Genomic DNA, 22,101 nt, shown 5'->3' with positions numbered 1-22,101 from the left:
ATCTGGAGCAGGACATCACTGAGCTCTCCTGGATTGTCTGAAAGGCAACCTGGCGGCATCAGGTGGACGTAATGTCTCAGAGGTGTTATATTGGATTTTGTTCAGGAGAGCATCTGGGCCAGTCAGTGGTATCAGTTCCTTCATCCTCCAGGAACTGATTGTATACTCTCGCCACATGAGGCCGGGCAGTGCCGTGCAGCAGGAGGAACCCGGGCTCTGTCAGTGCTCATCCAGTTCCTCCTTGCACAAAGGAGCAGATTCCAGTCCTGCTGATGGATTAAGGACCTTCTACGGCCCTGTCCAGCTCTCCTGGAGTAACTGCCTGCATGTCTCCTGGAATCTCCTCCATGCTCTTGAGACTGTGCTGGGAGACACAGCAAACCTTCTGGCAATGGCACGTATTGATGTGCCATTCTGGAGGAGTTGGACTACCTGTGCAGCCTCTGTAGGGTCCAGGTGTCACCTCAGGCTACCAGTAGTGACACTGACCCTAGCTAAATGTAAAACTAGTGAAAAAAACAATCGGAAAAGATGAGGAGGGAAAAAAAGGTCAGAAGTCTCCACCTGTAAAACCATTTCTGTTTTGTCTCATTGTTGCCCCTCGAGTGCATCTGCTGTTATTTTCATGAACACCAAAGCAGCTGAAACTGATTAACAGCCCCCCCTCTGCTACTTAATGGACAAGATCAATATCCCAGAAGTTTAATTGACTTGATGCTAAACTCTTATTAAAAAATGTTCCTTTAATTTTTTTGAGCAGTGTATAAATATAAATAAGATGATACTATAATTTTCCTTAGCAAGCAAACCTTCCGAGACATTTTGAGCAGTCTTCACAACAAGGCATACAATTTTTTTTTTTTTCCAGATAATTGCTCCATAATTCACCAACATCTCGAGCATGGTTCTGCAACTCAAATTAGCCAAGGCACCAACAACCTTCAATCACTTTTCTGAGTGAACACAGCAAAAGTTAAAAAAACAAACAAAAATTAACAGTTGTCATGAATGCTGAAGTTGCCCAAAGAGACCAAAACCATCAGGATATCAGAACAAACTCCTCTTTGCTGACAGCCTTGAGCAGTTATTTGACATCCTGCACCTTTTGTTGCCTGTTTTTGTCATTTTTTCTTTCTCAGCCTCAGAGGTTGCTGCTGAATAAGCACAGATCTATTAGATATATAAAGGTAATTGGGGTACTTTTAAACCCATGCCTCAGTTCATCTGTTCATTAAAGTACTTTGTTGCTTTTTAGTTATTGGTGACAATTGCCTTTTACAAATGTATGAAGAACCGTACTGTGGTTAAATAACTGGAACACTTGACAATGCAATTCTGCAGAAAATAATAATCCTACAAGGCTAGAGGATGGATTTATTAGAAGTTATATTTTTTGTTCAGTCCTACCTTTGCCACAAAAAATAAAAATAAGTCGCTGATGGAAAATTCCACTGACTGGCACGAAGCAACTCTGCATTTTATTGCATGTTATGTGTATTGTTTTGTTCCCTAGTGCCTTCACTTCATGAAGAAATAACTTGTGATTTTTCAAAATTTTTTGTATTATTGGACTGCAATTCAATCACTTTTCTGAGAGAACGCAGCAAGAAGAAACACTGCGTGTGTGTGTGTGTGTGTGTGTGTGTGTGTGAGTGTGAGATTAGTTCCACCATATGAAAAATCTGCCAGTTTTATTTTTGTCCTGTCTGCCTTTTCTAATCTGATTGCTGTGTGCATGATATTGCACCAGGTCAGTCCAAAACTGTCGAGATCCCAGCATTACAGGCCAACCAAGCTTGAGTAATATGAGCATGGGTAAATATCACAGAGTCGCTTTGGATTTGTAATAATCGCCAACATGCTGAGATCTGTTGTTGGTGTTTGCTTTCATTTTAGACCGGGCTGCCAGTGTATACCGTCTCTTGGATTGCAGCTCCTAATTGTGATTAAGCAGCAGTGCTTTTATATTTTATCATAAACGATGCGCTTATTTAACAACACTGATGCACTGCAGAGAGACTGTCTTTCCTTTCGGTGGAATAGCAAAGGCTGGATGAAGACAAATGTCTTCTTTGGGTGTAAAATATCCCAGCTCAGGCACAGTTTTGAAGTAACTAAGCCTTACCTAGAAAAGGCTGGAGCATTCAGAGACGCCCACACATGCCTATGCAGCAGTGATCAAGCCACACAAAATGCGAAGCCTAGGCTAGAGCAGTGCATGTGTAAATGTCTCAGCTCTCTCCAACTGACTCGAGTTAGGCTTTTCAAGCCTGCAGAAGAATAATGGTTACTGAATCCTCTTTCTTTATTTGCAGAACAAAACCTCCTATTGTACACGATTTAATGGGCAGAGAATCTAGTTTATTACTAAAGGCTCCCTGCTGAGATCTTTTCTTTCCTTTATTTATTTTTTTTTTCATTTCGGTGATATATTCAGGCTTTTCACTCCATCTCCTCTCTCCTCTGTGACAGCATGGGGGCAGGCAGGACCGGCTGCTACATCGTTCTAGATGTCATGTTGGATATGGCTGAGTGTGAAGGAGTGGTGGACATCTACAACTGTGTTAAGACCCTCTGCTCCCGCCGCATCAACATGATCCAGACTGAAGTGAGTGGGAGGGCGGAAATGTGGTTAGAGACGCCACACTAACGCTGTTAACCAGAAGCTCACAGGTTCAGCCGTCACGGCAGGAAGCTGCTGGTGGCCCACATTTTTCATCTCTATTGTATTTTATCATTCGGCACATTTACGCCGGAATCTGATTCTTTTCTGTGCGGGTGTGTGTCTGAAACAGCATTCGAGTGAAGGCAGAGGTGTTCACAGGCAGTATTTAAGGTGAAAGGTTTTTAAGGAAAAGGTCCCTCTCAAGGTACACATTGAAGCCCTCCATCATCTGTATGAAATACTTGAGACAAAGTTACCAAAGCTGTCAAAATGTAAGGAAGTAGAAGGTTATATATTTATGAAAGATCAGTAGAATAATAGTATTGACTAAGACCCTTATATACTGGTGTGGAATGTATTTACCGTCCTAAACTAATTATGTTATTTGTGAATGTTTCATGCAAAAATGATTCTACACTCAATTAAAGAGAAAAAAAACGGTAATTATGTTAAATATTAATTAGCAAAGAAGCAGCTAGATTATGGGGGGCACTGCTGTCTGACTTATTTTATTAAAAACAATTATCAGCAATTCATTTACTAAAATACTTGCTTTAATTGTATAAATAAACTCACAACTGTGAGTTCTTCCATTCAAAGTGTGCTTAGAGTGAACGCGCAATCTTCAAATAAACACGCTGCAGAGAGAGATGTTAATTACTGGAATAAATAAAACTATTAAAAGTTGGAAAATTGTCCTCCTTTTAATAAGTTGGGAATAGGAGATGGCACAGTAAATGCACAAACAATAGTGTTTATTTCCCTTTAAATTCATCTCTTCTCCTCTTAGCTGCAGCTTGTCTACCAGTTAAATATGGGTACAGTTATAGAGCACATTAAAAATGATAAATAAGTTGGAAGAGGGACAGTTTTATGTCTGTAATTTTTGAATGTATCCTCAGCTCTTTGATCTGTTGTTTTGTTGAACATCAAAACAGATTTCCTAGTTTCCTCGTTAATTGCGCGGCTTGTGACTTTATTTAAATGGTGTGTGGGCAGTGTTTAGCTCCTCTGATGTGTTTTCTGGACTTTTTTTTTCTTTCTTTTTTTTTAACCCGTTTTATAGATATTTTTCTGCTTGGAAACAATGCCTGAGTGTTGGCATGGCAATGTGAAGAATATTGACAGCGTTGACTATTAGTCAACAACAGTAATTAAAATCTGCATTGTTTTTGACAAGTGAGCAATTAACAGGACACTCTTTCATGCGGGAGGGGTTTTATATGACTTTGGGGAAAAGTGTGACTACGTTTCCCTTCTGTGTGTGTCCGTGTGTCTCAGGAACAGTATGTTTTCATCCACGATGCCATCCTGGAGGCTTGCCTGTGTGGAGAAACGGCTATCCCCGTAACCGAGTTTGCACTCACCTACAAGGAAATGCTAACGGTGGACTCTCAGAGCAACACCTCGCAGCTGAAAGAGGAGTTTCAGGTACCAGACGATGAAGGGAAATTCTGGCGGAGGTCAGGGGTTGTGATCGCTGGTTAATTGTCATCTTCATTCCTCTCACACTCGCCTGCCTAAATTTGTGTAAAGTTAAAAATTTGACTTGCATTATATATTTTCTAAAAGCACAAAGTCTTTGGATTTAGGGGGTCTGTGCACAGCAAAACAGCAGTTTCTTACCTTTTTTTGCATGTCTTCATTTATCTAAAGTATCACAATAATCCAGTCAATTGTTAGTCATATTATTGGTGAAGAAGTACCTCTTACTCCAAAATTGTGTTTATTGCATATATATCCAGAAGACTTTAACTCATCTAAAAATATGAGAGCATTACTGAACATTTGTCTACTTGAGGCCAAACAGTGTATAGCCATAATGTGGAAAAATGAGAAAATTTGCACTGTTGCTCAGTGGTTGAAAGGAATGTGTCTGCATCTGGCCCCGGAGAGGATAAGTTACACACTTAAAAACAAGTTAGACACTTTCTTGTTTTATCGTTTCCTTGGAGATACTAATATCGTAATTGATGGCTGGGAATGTGATGGTCAATAAAAGTGAGTTTTTTTTGTTTGGTTTTGTTTTGATTTTTTTCCTCTTGGGGTTGCTGTGAGTTTTGGTCGTTAGGTTAGTTTTTGCGTTGTTATGTTTGTATATAAAAGAAAAAAGCACACAAAAAATACATTAAAAAAAAAAATCCGTTCAAAGGTGTCTGTGAATTCACTGCTACATTACAAACAGAAACGTCATCATTACAAGCTTTTTTTTCTGTGCAGCAGAAGTTATAGATTGCAACCCACATCGTGTATTTGTTGTTTATGTGGTATTGTTGCTTCGCTTTATACGTGTGTTATTGATTGGTGACCTTTTGGGTCGGGGTAGGATAATTAGAATTTCTCCTCCTCTCGGCGCCGCTCACGACTCGTCCGCTCAGTCAGTCTGCTAATAACTGCAACTTGTTTCCCAGATGCAATATTCTGGTTACGCGTTCTGTTCATTTTATCTGAACCAATGGGGAGTCATTCACAATGCTATGAGGCAATTTAGATAATCATTCCCTTTCAATTTCCATTGCTTTATAATATGTTTTTTCATAATGTATTAGATTGTAATAAATGTGTTTTTATCTATTACGCCCTGTGGGGGTTTTGACTGATAACAAATGTGTTTTAAAGTTTTCTGAGATAGATACGCTTGTCAGGTATTGACAGCGAGGCTGGCTGAGTAGAGAATATTTTCATTGCTTCTGTCAATCCCTCTTTGATCCCATTTCTGTTTCACTGCGTCTGTCTCCTCTTATCACAATCTTTATTCTTAGTGTTTCATTTTATCGCTCCATCTAAAATGTGGAAACATTCTCAAACGCACATGCCAATCTTTCTAATTATCTTCTCTGCACACTTCTTTCTTCTTCACCCTCCGCGCTCCTCCTCCTCCTCCTCCTCCTCCTCCTCCTCCTCCTCCTCCTCCTCCTCCTCCTCCTCCTCCTCCTCCTCCTCCTCCGTCTCCCCAGACCCTGAACTCTGTGACTCCTCACCTGGATGTTGAGGAGTGCAGCATCTCCCTTATGCCCAGGAACCGCGAGAAGAACCGCAGCATGGATGTCCTGCCGCCGGACCGCTCGCTGGCCTGTCTCGTCACCACCGAGGGAGAGAGCAGCAACTACATCAACGCAGCGCTCGCAGACAGCTTCCTCCGGCCCGCCGCCTTTGTGGTGACGCCGCACCCGCTGCCCGGCACCACCACCGACTTCTGGAGGCTCGTGTACGACTATGGCTGCACCTCTGTGGTGATGCTCAACCAGCTCAACCAGTCCAACTCAGCCTGGGTATGATAATACACATATACACATATACTGGAAGGAGAAGTGATTTTACTATTAATCTCATTGGGTTAGGTTCTAATATCCAACTCATCAACTCTCCACTTGTAATTTAGACATGGGTGATTAAATCTCACTGTGTGAGAACATCTGTATCACAGCAGGATTTTGATTAGTCAAATACAATGTAGATGCATAAATTCTAATAATATGCATATTAGTGCATTACTGGAAAATGACTTTGTTTCTTAATTTTCTGGCTAGTGAATCTTTTTTTTTTTCCCCACCTGAACCCGAAACACAGCTTTTTACATGCAAAATCAGAGCGATTTCCAATGGCAATTTTTTTATATCTATATAATTTATCGTGTGTTTTCTATTATTCAGCATAGTGAGGTTTAACTTCTGCCACCAGTGCAGCTTTTCCTCTATGAAATGTATTTATTATCTAAGGAAGCTGCAGGGACCAAAGAATGCCGGGACCAATTTCCTACCACTTCCAAGCACTGCAAGGCAAGCACTGAGCTGAAGACCGGAGAAAAAATATAGAAACAAAGAAAAAAAAAAAAAAAGCAATGTAAACTAAAGAGCTGTCAAGCTCCCTTTTAAGTCTGCTCGCCAGGAGCAATTCCTCCAACCTGAGAAATCAAGCAGCAGAGATGAGGAGCACTTTCATTGCTGTATACAGTATATGAGGGAGGGGGCACACACTGCAATTTGAGGTCCTTGCAGATCCTAAAGTTTCTAAATACATTTTTAAAAACATGCATCAAAATCTAAAACATTCACATCATTCAGAAAAATCAATAGATGATTATTTAATGTGAACTTAATTTGGCCTCTGAAGAGCATTTTTGCTTTGATGAATGGTCGACTGTATCGGTGTCCAGCCAGTGCACGCAAACTGTCGCTTCCAATTTTACTGGATTTGACTTGTTAGTGAGCCAGCTGGAGAGGAGATCATTTTACACTACAGAGTGCGGTGGGGTTCAGATACTTTTAGTTAGGGGTTTGCAAAACTAAAAGTCATTGATTGGTGAAGTAAAGCAGAATTTTCTGCACAGTGCTGCCACATCGTTTAGTTTAGGGAAACTAAGTTGGACAGCAGGGAGAGGCTGCAGCCTCCTGTGTTCCTGAATTAGATAAGTGGTTAAGAAAGCATGTGATTGAGGTTCCTCCAAAGGTTTCCTTTCCTCGGGGCAGGTTCCTGCAGTACCTGCCAATGCAACATAAGACCACCTGAGGAACAAGCAGGTTGATTAATGGCTCAGTAACACTAGAGCAAAAATAGGATGCTGACCTCCTTGTGACTAGGGACAACTGGTGGTTGCGCAGTGAATTTCTTGCAGTCGGAGACCGACTGGAAGTAGTTTCAGTGACCAGACTTAAAGGGTTTTGCGCGCTCAACCTCGTGCCCAACTTTCAAGTTGCAGTTTCACTTTAAAGCAGTTTGACAATGTTTGACTGGTACTGTATAAATATCACGATTCTTTTCAATTTTTTTTTTTTTTTTACAACCTCACCCTGCAAAAACTGAAAATCACAGAAATGCAGTACATGTAATTTGCCATGCTGTCACTGTTTATACTGTCAGCTGTCAAAGGAAAAATGCATACGCTGCACATGCTTAATCACTACTTGTAATCACAGCTGGGAAGCCTGTGTTTGAAAATCTTAATGAAATAAAAATGCTTAACAGGCCTTCCTTTTTAATCTAATGCAACATTTCATTCTTATCCTCTTTTTCTTTAATAAGACATCATGTGAGTCACAGCACAGTCTGGAGAGGTCATCTCATGTCTGGCCTATAACTTGTTCCCTGCCACAAAAGCTTCAGTCCTGTATTCAGGCCATCCATTTAATTTACACAGGCTGTCACTGCGTTAACACATTCTTATCGTTTCCGCCCATGTTTGCTCATGCGTGGGTTTGTTCTGCAGTCTCGCTATCGCTGCTCTGTCACCGTGTCGTGTCTTATTCCTGCTCACCGTTTCCACCATGCCTGTCAGCTGCAACCTGTCCTTCTTTCTCTGTCACTCTTTTCTTCTTCATCCTTGTCTCTCACTACCAGTGGATTAACAGTTCGACCCTCCAACACATACACACACAACACGCACGTGCACATTCATTCACATTCATTCAGTTAAGTTGGAGCTGCCCGTCTCCTGTCTGGATGTATAAATATTTATCGCCCCTCCTGCCCAATGTCACTGGTTAATACCCTTCTGTCAGTGTGAAATGCCGTTATCACTTCCTACTCTAAGGATCTGCTCAACCCCACAGTCACTGCAGAATATGTCCATATGTCAGGGCTGCTCTCCTGTGTGTGCCCTCTCCACTCCCACTTGGCCAGGGGATGCGCTTTTGAAGTGGCAATGATAGGAGACCTTGCCTTTTGTGTGCGTCCAACCTCTCAGCTCACTTCCTGTTTATCTCTCCCGGGCACAGCCAAGGTCTCTTACTCCATTAATTTATAATGCACTAATGGTAATGATTGGGACTCATGAATAATTCAGGTTAGGTGACCGCTGCTTATGTGAAGGATTGTTCCTGGTGACGAGTGGTTTGTTTTTTTGCTCATTTAATTCACAGCTATTTGTAGATAATCATTGTCATTTAGGCTAATTGTCTCTCCTGTCAATACTCCGGTGTCTTGTTACTGGCTTCACCATCACTGGGTGCTGACATAATTATTTGCACTGCCTCAGGCAAGTGTGGGCTAATGACCTGCTCCTCTCCTCTCCTCTCCTCTCCTCTCCTCTCCTCTCCTCTCCTCTCCTCTCCTCTTCCTCTCCTCTCCTCTCCTCTCCTCTCCTCTCCTCTCCTCTCCTCTCCTCTCCTCTCCTCTCCTCTCCTCTCCTCTCAGCCTTGTCTGCAGTATTGGCCTGAACCGGGCTGCAGCAGTTTGGACCCATGACTGTGGAGCTTCTGTCCAGGACAGCTGATGATGATGTTATAATTCGTCTCTTCCGGGTTCAGAATATCACTCGGGTAAGTGGAACCGCCACAGCTACAACAACAAAAAAACTTCATTAGTATTAGCTTAGCTTTGTTTTCTACTGTAACTGAGCATTCAGTCAAAATCAACAATTACATACTTCCGCCTAGGCAAAAAAAAAAAAAAGAAAAAAAGTTGGAAATACACAATCAAGTCAGTATGTTAATTTCTAGTTTGAGTAGCATACATCTGCTCTTCTAACAGTTATAGGAGCCATTAGGAAGTTCAGAGATTCTTTCTGCTGTACATGAACAAACATGACATATTCACATGCAACAGGTGCCAAATTGAGACCTGCATTACATGCACTATTGTGAGGACCGTGTTGACATTTTCAAGAATCTCTAATAACCACATTCATGTCCAGCATCATTACTGGTGATTGGAGTTCAGTCTCCCACTCCAAAGGCTCGTGCGCTGTGTATCTGAGATTAAGTGACGAGCTCTTCTGTAGCATCCTGTTCCATCATGACAAAGATCTCGCTCACAGTGCATTGATTTTTATGCTGCAGACTAATTAAATCACCGCCTACTGACCAATCAGTGACCACTCCTGGAAGATCCCTCAGACTCAGTGCACCGATTGTAAGAAAGTCTAAAGCATCTAAATCAACTTTGAGAGTTATTAATGTTTTATACACCTTAGTATATAATCATAAAACAGGACACAAATTTGTAATTGTGGACCTTATATCAGATTTGCACACAAGCTAGCCTTATGTGCAAACATGTCTGAGTTATGAATTTATATTTATTCTTTATTTGCTCTAGAGTTAAACACTCTGCAAGGCTGCAGCTAAAAGAAGAAGACTAAAAATGTTGTACAAAGACTTTATTGAATGGAGTACAGCTGGATTCTGACAGATTTTCTTGGGTCTTAATGATAGATTTGTGATACAGATAAGTTATGGAGTTGAAATTGTTGTCAGCTTTATTAATATAGTTCTGCTTTGCCAGCTCGTCACCAACAAATACAGTGCTTTGCCACACACTCACATTTAGCTGCAGGAGCTGTGTTTCTTTCAGCCTGCATCATGTGTGTAACCTCTTCAAATTCTTCTAATTTTATTGTTTAATTTTCCTTTATAAAATCAGTCGTCCTGCTGTAGGTGCGCCTGTCTGTGTCTTTGAACTTGGTTTGTATTTGGATCCCTGACACCCCCCCAAAAATTTCAAGTTGAAACATCTGGAGTTAGTGGAGGATATCACAAAAGCACTTCCAGTGAGTGTTCCTAGCATGTCAGGAGGGCTGGGATTACACAAGGTGACTACACTGAAGGAATAGTGGCCAATTTTAATCTGAGACATGAGCTTGATTGCTCCTAATTTATACAGAATCTTTAAAGACATTTCTGAACACTGTTAAAAAAACCTTTTCCCTACTTTCTTACTTGCAACTGTGTTTTCTCTCAGTAGTGGAAAACCTTCCAGCTACCTGGGGAGGCACAACTTGGGAAACAATTAAAATTCTTTTGTTAATTAGTGCATGAAGTATTTCTCTTCCAGACTGGTAGAAGAGGCTTTTTGAAGACATACCTTCAAAACAGCAATAGGTGCTTTTCTTTAAGTTTTTTTTTTTTATATATAGTCTTATTAACTCTCACAGAACCAGTGATTACCTCATTATCTTGATGCTAATAGGGCACACACACTAACATCCTGTTATCATGTTGTTATCTTGTAGAAGTGGTCAAGAACATTTGAGGAAATTTTTGTTACTAAAAGGTGAACTTCAGTAGCTGGAGAGAAGATGTCAAAATAAATCTAAAATAAAAATCGAAATAAAAATCCAAAACTGAAAAACAAAAAAAAAAGGGAAAAACAGGAACCAGAAAAAGAAAGCAGACTTTGGCCATCATCCAGCAAGCATGTTCAAATATAAACCCTGAGTTGATTAACTCTGAGATCTGCAACTCTGAGTTAAACATGTGCGTGAGTAGAGAAAGAAAGCCACCATCAAGGGAGCAACGATACGATCATTCACGATGGCAGCGGGTAAATAAAGAACTGAGCCTCCATTTTCATATAGTGGACAAAGGAATATGAACAAGTTTGATATAAAATATCTAATGTTTGGATACTGTCTGTGGTCATCATTTGCCTAACTTGAAATTTATTAGATGAAGCTGGAATATTAATTTCATATTTGATATTAAATCTAACTATTCAGCTGCAACCTGACAAAATGTAGGAGACAGACACGGATCAGACAGTTTACAGCTGGGCCTGCGATTTGGATCCGTCATGCTGTGTAATTGGACTCCGACCCGGATATGGTTTGCTGATCCATTACAGAGCCTATGATAGGCTACCTTTGGACAGCTCTGGTTCTGGGATCCAGTTCTTGGTGGACCCACTGAGACTGATTTAGATCATTTTCAGTGGAAAATATATCAACTCTTAATTTTCAGATGCTGCATCTTTCAAAATATTATTTGACATCATTTAATAACTAAATTGAAATTGTCTGTGAACAAATTTCAACATGAAATGTGATCAGATTACAATCAGACTGCCTGCAGAATGCAAGTTAAAATACAATGAAAACTCAACTGAGTTTTCAGTTCCACGATTTACCCAGCTTTAACTTTCATCAGATGAAGCTGGAATCATAATTTTACATTTGATTGATTGAGCTGTAACCTGACAGGGACAAAACGTAGGTGACAGAAACTGAAGATAAAAAAATGAGACAGTTTACAGATGGACCTGTGATATTAGTTACCCAGACAGCGAAAGGCTGCAGGAAGATCCACCCTCAAGCCAATTCATTAAATAGAACAGTTTTTGCCACAGTTTATGACCATTTTGTTGTTCCAATAATTAGGCCTATTCATTAAAAATTTAACATAATTATGGAATGTTAAATTTTAAAAAAGGAGGTACTTTTTTTGTTTAATAGAGAATTTCATTATTTCTGCCATTACTGGATAAAAATGCTTCATGAGATTTATAAAAAAAAAAAAAAAAAAAACTTTACTGAGTTACTGTTAATTGTCAGAATTCACTAATAGTTGACTGATAGGATGAGGCATTTTAAATGAAGAATGCAGATCTTGTGTGGAAAAAATAAGTCATCATCAACGGATCCACACGGAATGAACTTGGAAGTGACCAGAGCCGAACTCGCTCTGGGTCTGAATCTGCGATCCTTATCCATTTTGGATCCGTCCCAGAGTACAGAGTAGGTGAGACCTTCAGGCAGATCCGGTTCTGGGTAGAACAACTGAGAATGATCTACATGATTTTCACTGGACAATATGCCGAGATTCATACTCTGAATTTCAGACACCATAACTTTCAAAATAATGATGGCATTTAATGACTGAATCTCCATCTGTGATCCAAATTTCAACATGAAATGTTCAGAATGCAGACTGCCTGCAGCTGCATTTAAAAACCTATTTAAAATACATTTAGTTCAGTTATAATGTCTTGAATCAGCTGCTGTGTCCTGGACCAGTTGAAGTTGGAGGATTTAGGGATGCATCTAAAAGTTACAATAATAAAGTTTGATTTGTTTCTGTCAAGGCTGCATGAGCTTAGAGATGTGAGATTCAAAATTCTGATGATGAGAGTCCAAAACCATCAGCATATCATGACAACTCCTCTTTGTCGACAGCCTTGAGCAGTTATTTGACATCCTGCAGCTTTTGTCACTTGCTTTTTGGCATTATTTCTCAGCCTCAGAGGTTGCTGCCTAAATAAGCACAGATCTGTTAACTATAAACAGGTAATTGGGTTACTTTTAAACCCATGCCTCAGTTCATCTGTTCATTAAAGTACATTGTTGCTTTTTTAGCTATTGGTCGCAATTAAGTTCTGCAAATTTACAAAGAACCATACTGTCGTTAAATAATTGGCATGCTTGGAAATGTCATCCTGCAGAAAATAATAATCCAACAAGACTAGAGGATGGATTTATAGAAGTTCTATTTTTTTGTTCAGTTCAACCTTTTCCACAAAAATAAAAGTAAATCACTGATGGAAAATTCCCACTGACTGGCACGAAGCAACTTTGCATTTTATTGCATCTTATGTGTATTGTTTTGTTCCCTAGTGCCACAAAAAGTTCATGAAGAAATAACATGATTTTGACAATTTTTTACATCACTGGACTGTAATTCAATCATTTTTCTGAGCGAACACAGCTAGAAACTAGAGGAAATACTAGTGTGTGTGTGTGTGTGTGTGTGAGATTAGTTCCATCGTATGAAACATCATCTAGTTTTATTTTTGCACCTGTAAAACCATCCGTGTTTGGGGGGGGTTGCCTCATTGTTGCCCCTCTAGTGCACCTATTGTTAACACCCCCCTCTGCTACTTAACTGGCCAGATCAATATCCCAGGAGTTTAATTGACTTCATGCTGTACTCTGATTAAAAGAGTTCTTTTAATTTTTTTTGAGCGCTGTATATAAAGAAAACAGAATTTGAGGATGAGCCCTAGGAGCCTCCAGACATGTAGTGCAGATAAGGACATACAGTAGCTCTGTATAGCATTATTATCACCTTCAGATCAATCTATTGGCTTTAAAGGATCATTCAAATCTGACATGATATTTTAAATCTTATACTTTTCATATGTTGACAGTACACACCACACGTAAGAATCATAGTTTCTGACTTGTGACCTTGAACTTCACATCAGCAAAATGGGGGGGGGGCAACGGACTGAGATGATATTCTGCTTTTCAGCGGTACTCAGAGTGTCTGCGAGGTGCATAAAGTCTTGGTTGAGGGTGATATTTGAAGTCATTAGTGCTGATGAAGACAACTACTGCAGAGGCTTTATGATGAAGTCAACAGCTACAAAGCATTTGGAGTCATGTCCTTCACTCAGGCACTGGGATAACAGAAGGTACAGCCACCGCTGTATGTCAGACCATAGAGGTGCCAACAATGAGCACTGTGGGTAAACATGGCCTCGAGGTGGGGGCAGATAATGTGCAGCTAGGGGGCAGCTGAGCTCTGAGGAAGCAGCTGATAAGCAAACAGCAGTTAGCAAACAGGCTAAAACCAAAGTTTGATCAACTGGTCAGATTTGGTAGCTGACCAGTTGACAAAGTCAGGAAACCAGGCTTCAGGAAGGTGTTGGCCTGCAGGGGTGACAGCAACAGAGTTAAAGAAAGTTACTCTTACAGGTTTTAAGTTCATTTTCTTTCTGGAACAAGAAACCTGGAGTTTTCCTCAACTCAGAGTTAATAAACTCAGAGTTGTTAGCCAGAAAGTAGGTTAAGTTCACAGAGTCTGTGACCCACTGACTCATTATTTTGCATTTCTCTTCTATAAAGAGGGTTAACTTAAAGTCTCCCTCATCTCAGGGTGAACAAACTCAGTACTGTTAGTTAAACTGTTCTGTTAGTTTTTGGAATAGGGCCCTGGTAGCCCATAAAGGAATATAATCAGATGACTTGACAAAGTGGAACAAACAGGAGGGGAATGAGATGCAGGTGAAGGTAATTAACAACAGGTGTAAAGAATCAGGGATGAAAAAAAAACTTCAACTTAAATCAAGAAATAATCAAAAGAAACTAACAGACATACATACTGAACACTTAAGATATCAGAGACAGAGAACACAGGGGGGCAATCCAATAACACTGAGACTGAGGGAGGCACAAACAGGGCAAACAGGATAAAACTAGAGTGTAAAAGAGCAGTCCTCCTGTTTTGGTTACACTGTATTGGTTTGTACATCATGAATTACCATGAGGAGACAGCAGTAAAACAGATACTGCTGGTTTCAACAATTACAACATATTTAACGTCTCCACAGTGTGCAAACTATTTTCCCTGACTTGACTTAATGAAGGGGTATAATTGCTTTCACTTCATTTTCTTCGCTGTAAGAATCAGAAACATTAGGATACAAGTGTAAACCCTGCATGTCTCTCAGTTGCCTTGATATGTCAGTTTGACAAAATTAATTTCTAAAATTGCTGCTTAAACATCTAATTTTCTTATCAAATGACATGTTTTTTACTTAAAAATTGGATATGGACAAAAATACTTAATCGAGCTGTGCCTCAACAGACAGTTTTCCGCCGTATTTTATGTGGTAGTTATTTCCTGGCGCCAAATCGATTCATTTATTTTTGAGAGGGTTAACGAAGCCTGGTACTCGTAAAATGATTCTGAACAGTGACCTACATCCCAGTGGGCCAGAATCATTTGCAGTATAATAATCCCACTTTCAACAAAGCAACTGTGTAAACAATACGCTGTTAGCCGCATGAAGTCCCAAGACCTATTTAATAAGCGTTATATTTTGTTTGGAGCAATTATATAATACTGCAAATTTTCATTTTGGCATATCCAACATTTGAGTATGACTAAAATAGTGTGTTGTTACTGGGTAGTGAGTCTGTGTATGCTCATATCTGGGTGCTGTAAGTAACTTAGCCCAAGCTATAGCAACACTTGTACCGCCCGTCCTTCGACGTCAGCATCCTCAGCAGTCTTCTGTAGGTGCTTTCAGCAGCTAGTTGAGCAGATGTGTCAGACAAACCCAGCTCTTGCAAGTCTTTACCTCACCCTCAGTGTCCTGAACCTCCCTTGTTAGTCCCCACTCAGCTCCTCAATTATCTTAACCTCATGTCAGAAACTGTTCCCACTCGGCCACTCTGCAGGATCCCGAGGAGACAGAAACACCAGAGTATAGACACCATTAAAATCTGTCCCAAGGAAGTATTCTGTTGTCCAGTAGAGAGCACAGGTGCTACATGTTACCAAACGTCACTTGGTGAAATTATTGAGTATATTATTGGTGAACTTCTACCTCACAACAGAAGTATAGTGAGTTATTGTTTTCCTTTAAATTAAAGGTACCTTGAGAGGCTTCAGTAATTGCTGAAGGTTAAGCTATAGTTAAGAGGAGAGCTATTGGATTTAAGTTCATCAGGTATCTGTAAACATGACTGCGTGAAGAAGGATGATATTCCTCTTTATGCGCCAGAATGTTCAAATCAGCAACAGTTAACTAAAGGTGTTAAATGGTAGATCCAATGCAGAAAAAATGTACTTTACATTTCAAAAGATGGCGTATTATGGCCCGGGTCCCTGGGTCTTTCCCTGTTTGCCTCTGGATCCTGAGGGGCGTGGTTGCAGCTTCTTGCCCTCATTATTCAGTATGTTCCATGACAGAGGCACACACACACATACATACACACCACATCACAATTACTACAAACCACAGCAAGATTGTGTGTATGTGTGTATATGTACTGTATATGCATGTATTTATATGTGAATATGTGTATGTATGTTTATCTACCTCTCTCCTATTATTTTTTTCTACCTTTTTTTCCCCTCTTTTTTTCTTTCTCTCTCTCTTCGGTCTTCTTATACCCCTTCCTTCCTGCCTGTCAGACCTGGCATGAATAAATAAAATAAAATAAACTGCAAACATTAAAAAGAATAGCCTATAGAGCTCGGTGCATTCGGATCATCATTCTGATTGCAACTACTAAACATGACAGGCAAAAAAACAAAAAACAAAAGATGAATTTCATCACAAAGATTGTTGCTGTATGAAATCTAATGGCTTAAATGATGTTTACATTTATATTGATACCTGAATGTGCTACATGCTGCAGTTTTACAGCCCATTAATAGAGAAGAACAGAAGCAGAGCAGGTCTCAGGTGTTGACAGAATCCCCTCTGGCATGTGTGATGAGTTATATTGAAAAATTCAAACTCTTTCAACGTGTTTTTTTCCCGTCTCTCCTGTGTAAGCTTCAGGAAGGCCAGCTTGTGGTACGTCACTTCCAGTTCCTGCGTTGGTCTCCGTACCGTGACGTGCCCGATTCCAAGAAAGCCTTCCTCAGGCCTTTTGGCTCAGGTTCACAACTGGCAGCGGGAGTGTGGGGAGGGGACGCACCGTCGTTCATTGCCTGTGAGTCTTCTTACATACGCCTACACCATTCATTTTTACTAGTTTAGCTGTCTTGCAGTAATGTGGCTTACTACGGTAGTCAAATGAGGTTATTTGCTATACAGTATACAGCATTGGACCAGAAAGCTGGTGGAGCAGTTAGCACTGTCGCCTCACAGCAGCAGCACAGTTCCTGGTTCAAACCCTGGATGGTTCATCTGTGGCCTGAAAGGTCACAAATTCATAATTAAATATTGCCAAAAAATGCGTTAAGCTGTCATCAAAGCAAACACTGGCCACACTTAAAACTTTTCCCCAATTTGCATTCAGTGAATTTTCATAATGATAATAACCCTGCTGCTGTCAGATTGCTGTGATCTTATGGATTTTCAGGCCAGGACCGCAATTTGATAGCAGTAGTGTTAAAAGATGTTCCACGCTGTTGTTTCAATTTTTTATTTTTTTTATATCTTGTTAACATGGCTTCGAATTTCTTCTGCCAATATTGCTGCAGTTTGTATTTCAAAATGATGAGGTTCAAAAGCAGTGCACAGATTGTGTTTAATGTTTTGATATTTATTACTAATTACACATACTGAGAGTTGATGTGTTTTAAATAGACCTCCGACAAATAAAAGGCATGAAGTATCATCATTGTTTGGCCATGTATAGTGTTATGACAGTGCATTCATTGGAAGGGCATATTTTTATGTTCCTGCATTCACTAATAAGCATGTCAGTTACAGTCAAACAGTATAGTTAAAATCTTGAACATCTGGTAAAAGATCTGAAAGAAACTGTAACACAAAAAATCACTGCTCGGTCATTTAAGCCCACATAGCACTGTGGTGTCAGGTATTGCACATCGACTGATTATACACATCGCCTCTCGTATGCTAAGAACCTTCATCATTTCACCTTGAAAACATTTTTTTCAGCATCTTTTGTGATGAAGATGTTTGAGGTAAAATTTCACACAGCTAATATATTCGTAATTTGCCTTTTCATTTCATGACCACCCAGCAAAAACAGCATCAAATGGTGTTTCACTTACAAACAACCCAGGCCTTTTGGGATGAATAACGTGGATCTAAGAATTTGCTGGGTGTATATGTAATAGCTCATTGGATTAGTCACTCTGGTAACTCAGGTTTCCATGTTATTTCTATGGCATACTGTATACTCTATAAAACATGTTATCAAGTTAAGTGGAATATTAGTCAGAAACCCCTACGGTCATAAAGAAATGTCCAAATATAGTTCTTACAGTAATAATGTCATCACAAACAGTGACAGCATTCCAGTGGTTTAATTTATTATAATTTTAACATTTATTCCTGGTTCTTACTTAGCCATTGCTTTTGAATTGATTATGGTGAATAAGTCACTAAGGCTCATATGCCACCCTGTTAAGATCTGCTGAGACCTGGTAATTATGTGTTCTAGAATTTGTTCCTCCAGGGCATTTGTGCCACCTAAAGCTTCTACTGCCAGGAGGCTGAGGGGATGCACTGGCGGTTGCCAGTATTCTTAAACGATGATTTCATTTATTAAGGCAAAAACGCTATCCAAACCTACCTGGCTCTGTGTGAAAAAGTAATTGTCCCCCTTGTTAAACATGAAATAACTGTGATTAACCACTTTTTTTGGAAAGCTGAGTTCAGTTTCACTAGCCACACCCAGGCCTGATTACTGCCAGAGCTGTTGAATCAAAAAATCACTTAAATAGAACCTGTCTGACAAAGTGAAGTAGGCTAAAAGATCTCAAAAAGCAACACATCATGCCACAAAGAAACTCAAGAACAGATGAAAATTAAAGTCATTGACATTGTAGGGTCTTTACCCACAATACAAAGCGCCTTGAGGCACAGTTTGTTGTGATTTGGCGCTATATAAATAAAATTGAATTGAATTTGTCAGTCTGGGAAGGGTCACAAAGCCATTTCTAAAGCTTTGAGTGAACCACAGTGAGAATCATTATCAGAATGGAGAAAACATGGAACAGTGGTGAACCCTCCCAGGAGTGGCTGGCCTTCCAAAATGAGAGCATCAACGACTCATCCAGGAGGCCACAAAAGAACCCAGAATGACATTTAAAGAACTGCAGGCCTCACTTGCCTCAGTGAAGGTTGATGTTCATGATTCAACAATAAGAAAGAGACTGGACAAAAACGGCATCCATGGGAGAGTTTCGAGACAAAAACCAGTGCTGACCAAAAGGAACACAAAGGCTCATCTCACATTTGTAAAACACATCTTGATAATCCCCAAGACTATTCTGTGGACTGATGAGACAAAAGTTGAACTTTTTGGAAGGTTTGTGTCCCATTACATCTGGCATAAAGCTAGCACAGCATTTCATAAAAGGAAGATCATACCAACATTCAAACTTGGTGGTGGTAGTGTGATGGTCTGGGACTGCTTTGCTGTTTCAGGACCTGGACGACTTGCTGAAATTGATGGAACCATGAATTCTGCTCTCTACCAGAAATTCCTGAAGTCTGGTCATCAGTTTGTGCCCTGAAGCTCACTTGGGTTATGCAGCAAGACAATGATCAGAAACGCACCAGCAAGTCCACCACTGAATGGCTGAAAATAAACAAAGTAAAGGTTTTGGAGTGGCCAGTCCAAGTCCAGATTTAAATCTGATTGAGATGTTTTGGCATGACCTGGAAAACCCTGGCTGAATTAAAACAATTCTGCAAAGAAGAGTTGGCCGAAATTCCTTCACAGCAGTGAAAGACGCATTGCCCATTATCACAAACGCTTGTTTTCAGTTGTGTGGCACAACCTGTTCTCAGCAATTTTTTTGTCATCTAGGGCCAGGTAGCTTTGGATAATAAATAAAATCATAATTTAAAAACTGCATTTTGCATTTGCTCTGGTTATCTTTGTCTAATATTAAAAATCATCTGCAACATTCAAGTCTTTCATGTCTGAAAACCTGAAGTTATCAGTCTCTTTGAGATTCTGTTGAAGGCTGGACTTTTGAATGTTTGACCTTAAGTAGTCTGTACTGCTTGAAATGCCAGCTTGCATTCTCATTCTTCACCTTGCTACTTGTACTTTAAACTTGCCATGGTTACAAAAAGTTCTCTTTTTGCAGTTATATTTCAGTTTTGCTGAAGAAATATTCACCAATAAATACAGCATCATTATTGCCTCCTATCTCCGTGTCAGGGCCCTTTGTTCTCTGGAGATCAGACTATGTGTAAGACATTTAATATCTGATTAAATTCCAGCTCCTGTATTTTAATGAGAACTTTGCTCAGATATTCATCTTGCACGTCTGCCGGCTGGCCTTTTTCTGGCAGCATGCTTGATCTGCAGTCAGTCAAACTGTGACATTTCACTCTGTTGCTCCCCCTCTGAGAGACTGTGTGAGCCGCTCTACCACATCTTTATTAGGTCACTCATGTCTTTATGCTTCTATTTTCTGTGTTTGTCTCTGTCTATGTGTGTCTTTGTTCAATCTTTCTGGAGTAGGAATGGTGGTGGTCGAAGTGGGACTTTCTGTGCTTGCACCATGATCCTGGAAATGATTCGACACCACAGCATGGTGGATGTGTTCTTTGCTGCCAAAACGCTGCGCAACTCTAAGCCAAACATGGTGGAGACAATGGTAAGCAACAAGGAGATTTTGTATAAGACTTTAAAATAGCATTTTGGCCTTTAGAAAAACACATTTTTAAATTTTATATCTATTAAATAAAAAGCTAGTTTTAGAAGAGCTAGATTAGCATAAAGACTGGATATTGCTAGCCCCACTCTATCAAAATAACATCTTGTGGCTTTACGTGGGACCAGTTGTCCCCGACAACATAGTTCCTAGAATTACGTGAAGTCCCTCTGCTCCCTCTGATAGGAAGACAGTTCACTGAGGGTGAACACCATGAATCCATGCAGTGCGGGAAATAATTATTTGATTCCCTGCTGAATTTGTAAGATTGCTCATTTACAAAGAAATGAACAGTCTCTAATTTTTATTGCACTTTCATTTAAATAGTAAGAGAAAGATGTCATAGATTGATGGTCATTTTATATTTCTTTCATTTCCAAATAATCTTCAATTCAATTTAGTTTTTCTTTATATAGCATAAAGTCACACCAACAGTCACCTCAAGGCACCTTATATTGTAAGCTAAAGACCCCAAGAAAACCCCAAGGATCAGTCGAACCCTGTGAGCAAGCACTTAACGATAGTAGGAAGGAAAAACTCCCTTGTAACAGGACGAAACCTCCGGCAGTGCCGGGCTCAGGGTGCAGCAGCATCTGCCGTGACCAGTTGTGGGTGAGGGAAGAGAGACAGGACAAAAGACATGCTACATTGCTGAAAAGAAATCTGGGGTTGTTCTTATTTTCTTTAATCAGTGATGAATAGTAAGATGTCCTAGCCTTCTGGAGGGCTTTTTTTTAATAGAGCAACAAACTCTTTTTTTTTTTTTTTTAGGCTAATGAAGATCTTATAAATTAGTGAGATGCCATTTCCTGTCCAACTTACAGATTATCTGCTTTAAGCAGTGCATTTGAGTTATACCAGGGAGTCATATTGCACAATATGCACCTATTACCGAGAGAATCTACCTCTGGGGGAGTAGAGTTTAGATAGCTGTTCTGCAAAGTGTTGGCAGATGGGACTGAAGCAGGCACTGTGGAGGAATTATATCCTTAAATTTAGTCACAGCACTTTCAGAAAGACTTCAAATAAATTGGTGGGTGGGCTCATTTACATTTTGAGAGAAACCAATTGAGTCTAATAATAGATTAAATGCAGTGTTGAGGTTGTCATTTTCAGCATCTACATAGATATTAAAAACACCCACTATGAGTGGACGATAGATAACAATAAATAAAACTGACTGCTGAACGTACCAATTTAGATCTACAAGGCCAAGAGTCAGGCTTTTAAATTATTTAAAACTCTGTCTGGGTCTTTGGTTGATTAATAAGATGGAGTGTAAGATTGCAGCTACTCCTCCTCCTTGGCCTGTGCTTCAGTTCGGACAGTATGACTCGTGGGTGTTGATTCATTTAGATTAATATATTCATTCTCCTGAAACCAGGTCTCTGTTTTATATCTTAGTATATTTATATCTTAGACTATTTTTAACTTATTTGCACGGCTTTGATCCAGAAATGACAGTAAAGAATCTTGAATCTTCACAGCTGCTCCATCCCAATTGGGATGAATGCTGTCTCTCTTAGCAAGACCACATTTACCCCAGAAAGTTTCCCAGTAATTTATAAAGCCCTTCTTTTTTTATTCTTTTATACACCGTTCTGACAGACAGCAATA

At 39.9% G+C, this 22,101-nt stretch overlaps 1 protein-coding gene across 1 annotated transcript in view; it reads left to right on the top strand.

Annotated features, from left to right (window-relative positions):
- The window catches only part of ptprua (protein tyrosine phosphatase receptor type Ua), a 240,719-nt gene that overhangs the window by 217,138 nt on the left and 1,480 nt on the right, over nt 1–22,101 (top strand). Inside the window, 9 exon segments of the mRNA XM_030740851.1 lie at nt 2,473–2,608; nt 3,947–4,096; nt 5,623–5,937; nt 8,798–8,825; nt 8,828–8,922; nt 16,667–16,756; nt 16,758–16,802; nt 16,804–16,826; nt 20,292–20,427. Coding sequence (XP_030596711.1) covers nt 2,473–2,608; nt 3,947–4,096; nt 5,623–5,937; nt 8,798–8,825; nt 8,828–8,922; nt 16,667–16,756; nt 16,758–16,802; nt 16,804–16,826; nt 20,292–20,427 — 1,018 coding nt within the window.

The sequence above is a fragment of the Archocentrus centrarchus genome, chromosome 11, assembly GCF_007364275.1.
Source record: "Archocentrus centrarchus isolate MPI-CPG fArcCen1 chromosome 11, fArcCen1, whole genome shotgun sequence".
Lineage (NCBI taxonomy): Eukaryota > Metazoa > Chordata > Actinopteri > Cichliformes > Cichlidae > Archocentrus > Archocentrus centrarchus.
The sequence above is the reverse complement of the archived record's forward strand: the minus strand, read 5'-3'. Positions and strand labels throughout refer to the sequence as shown.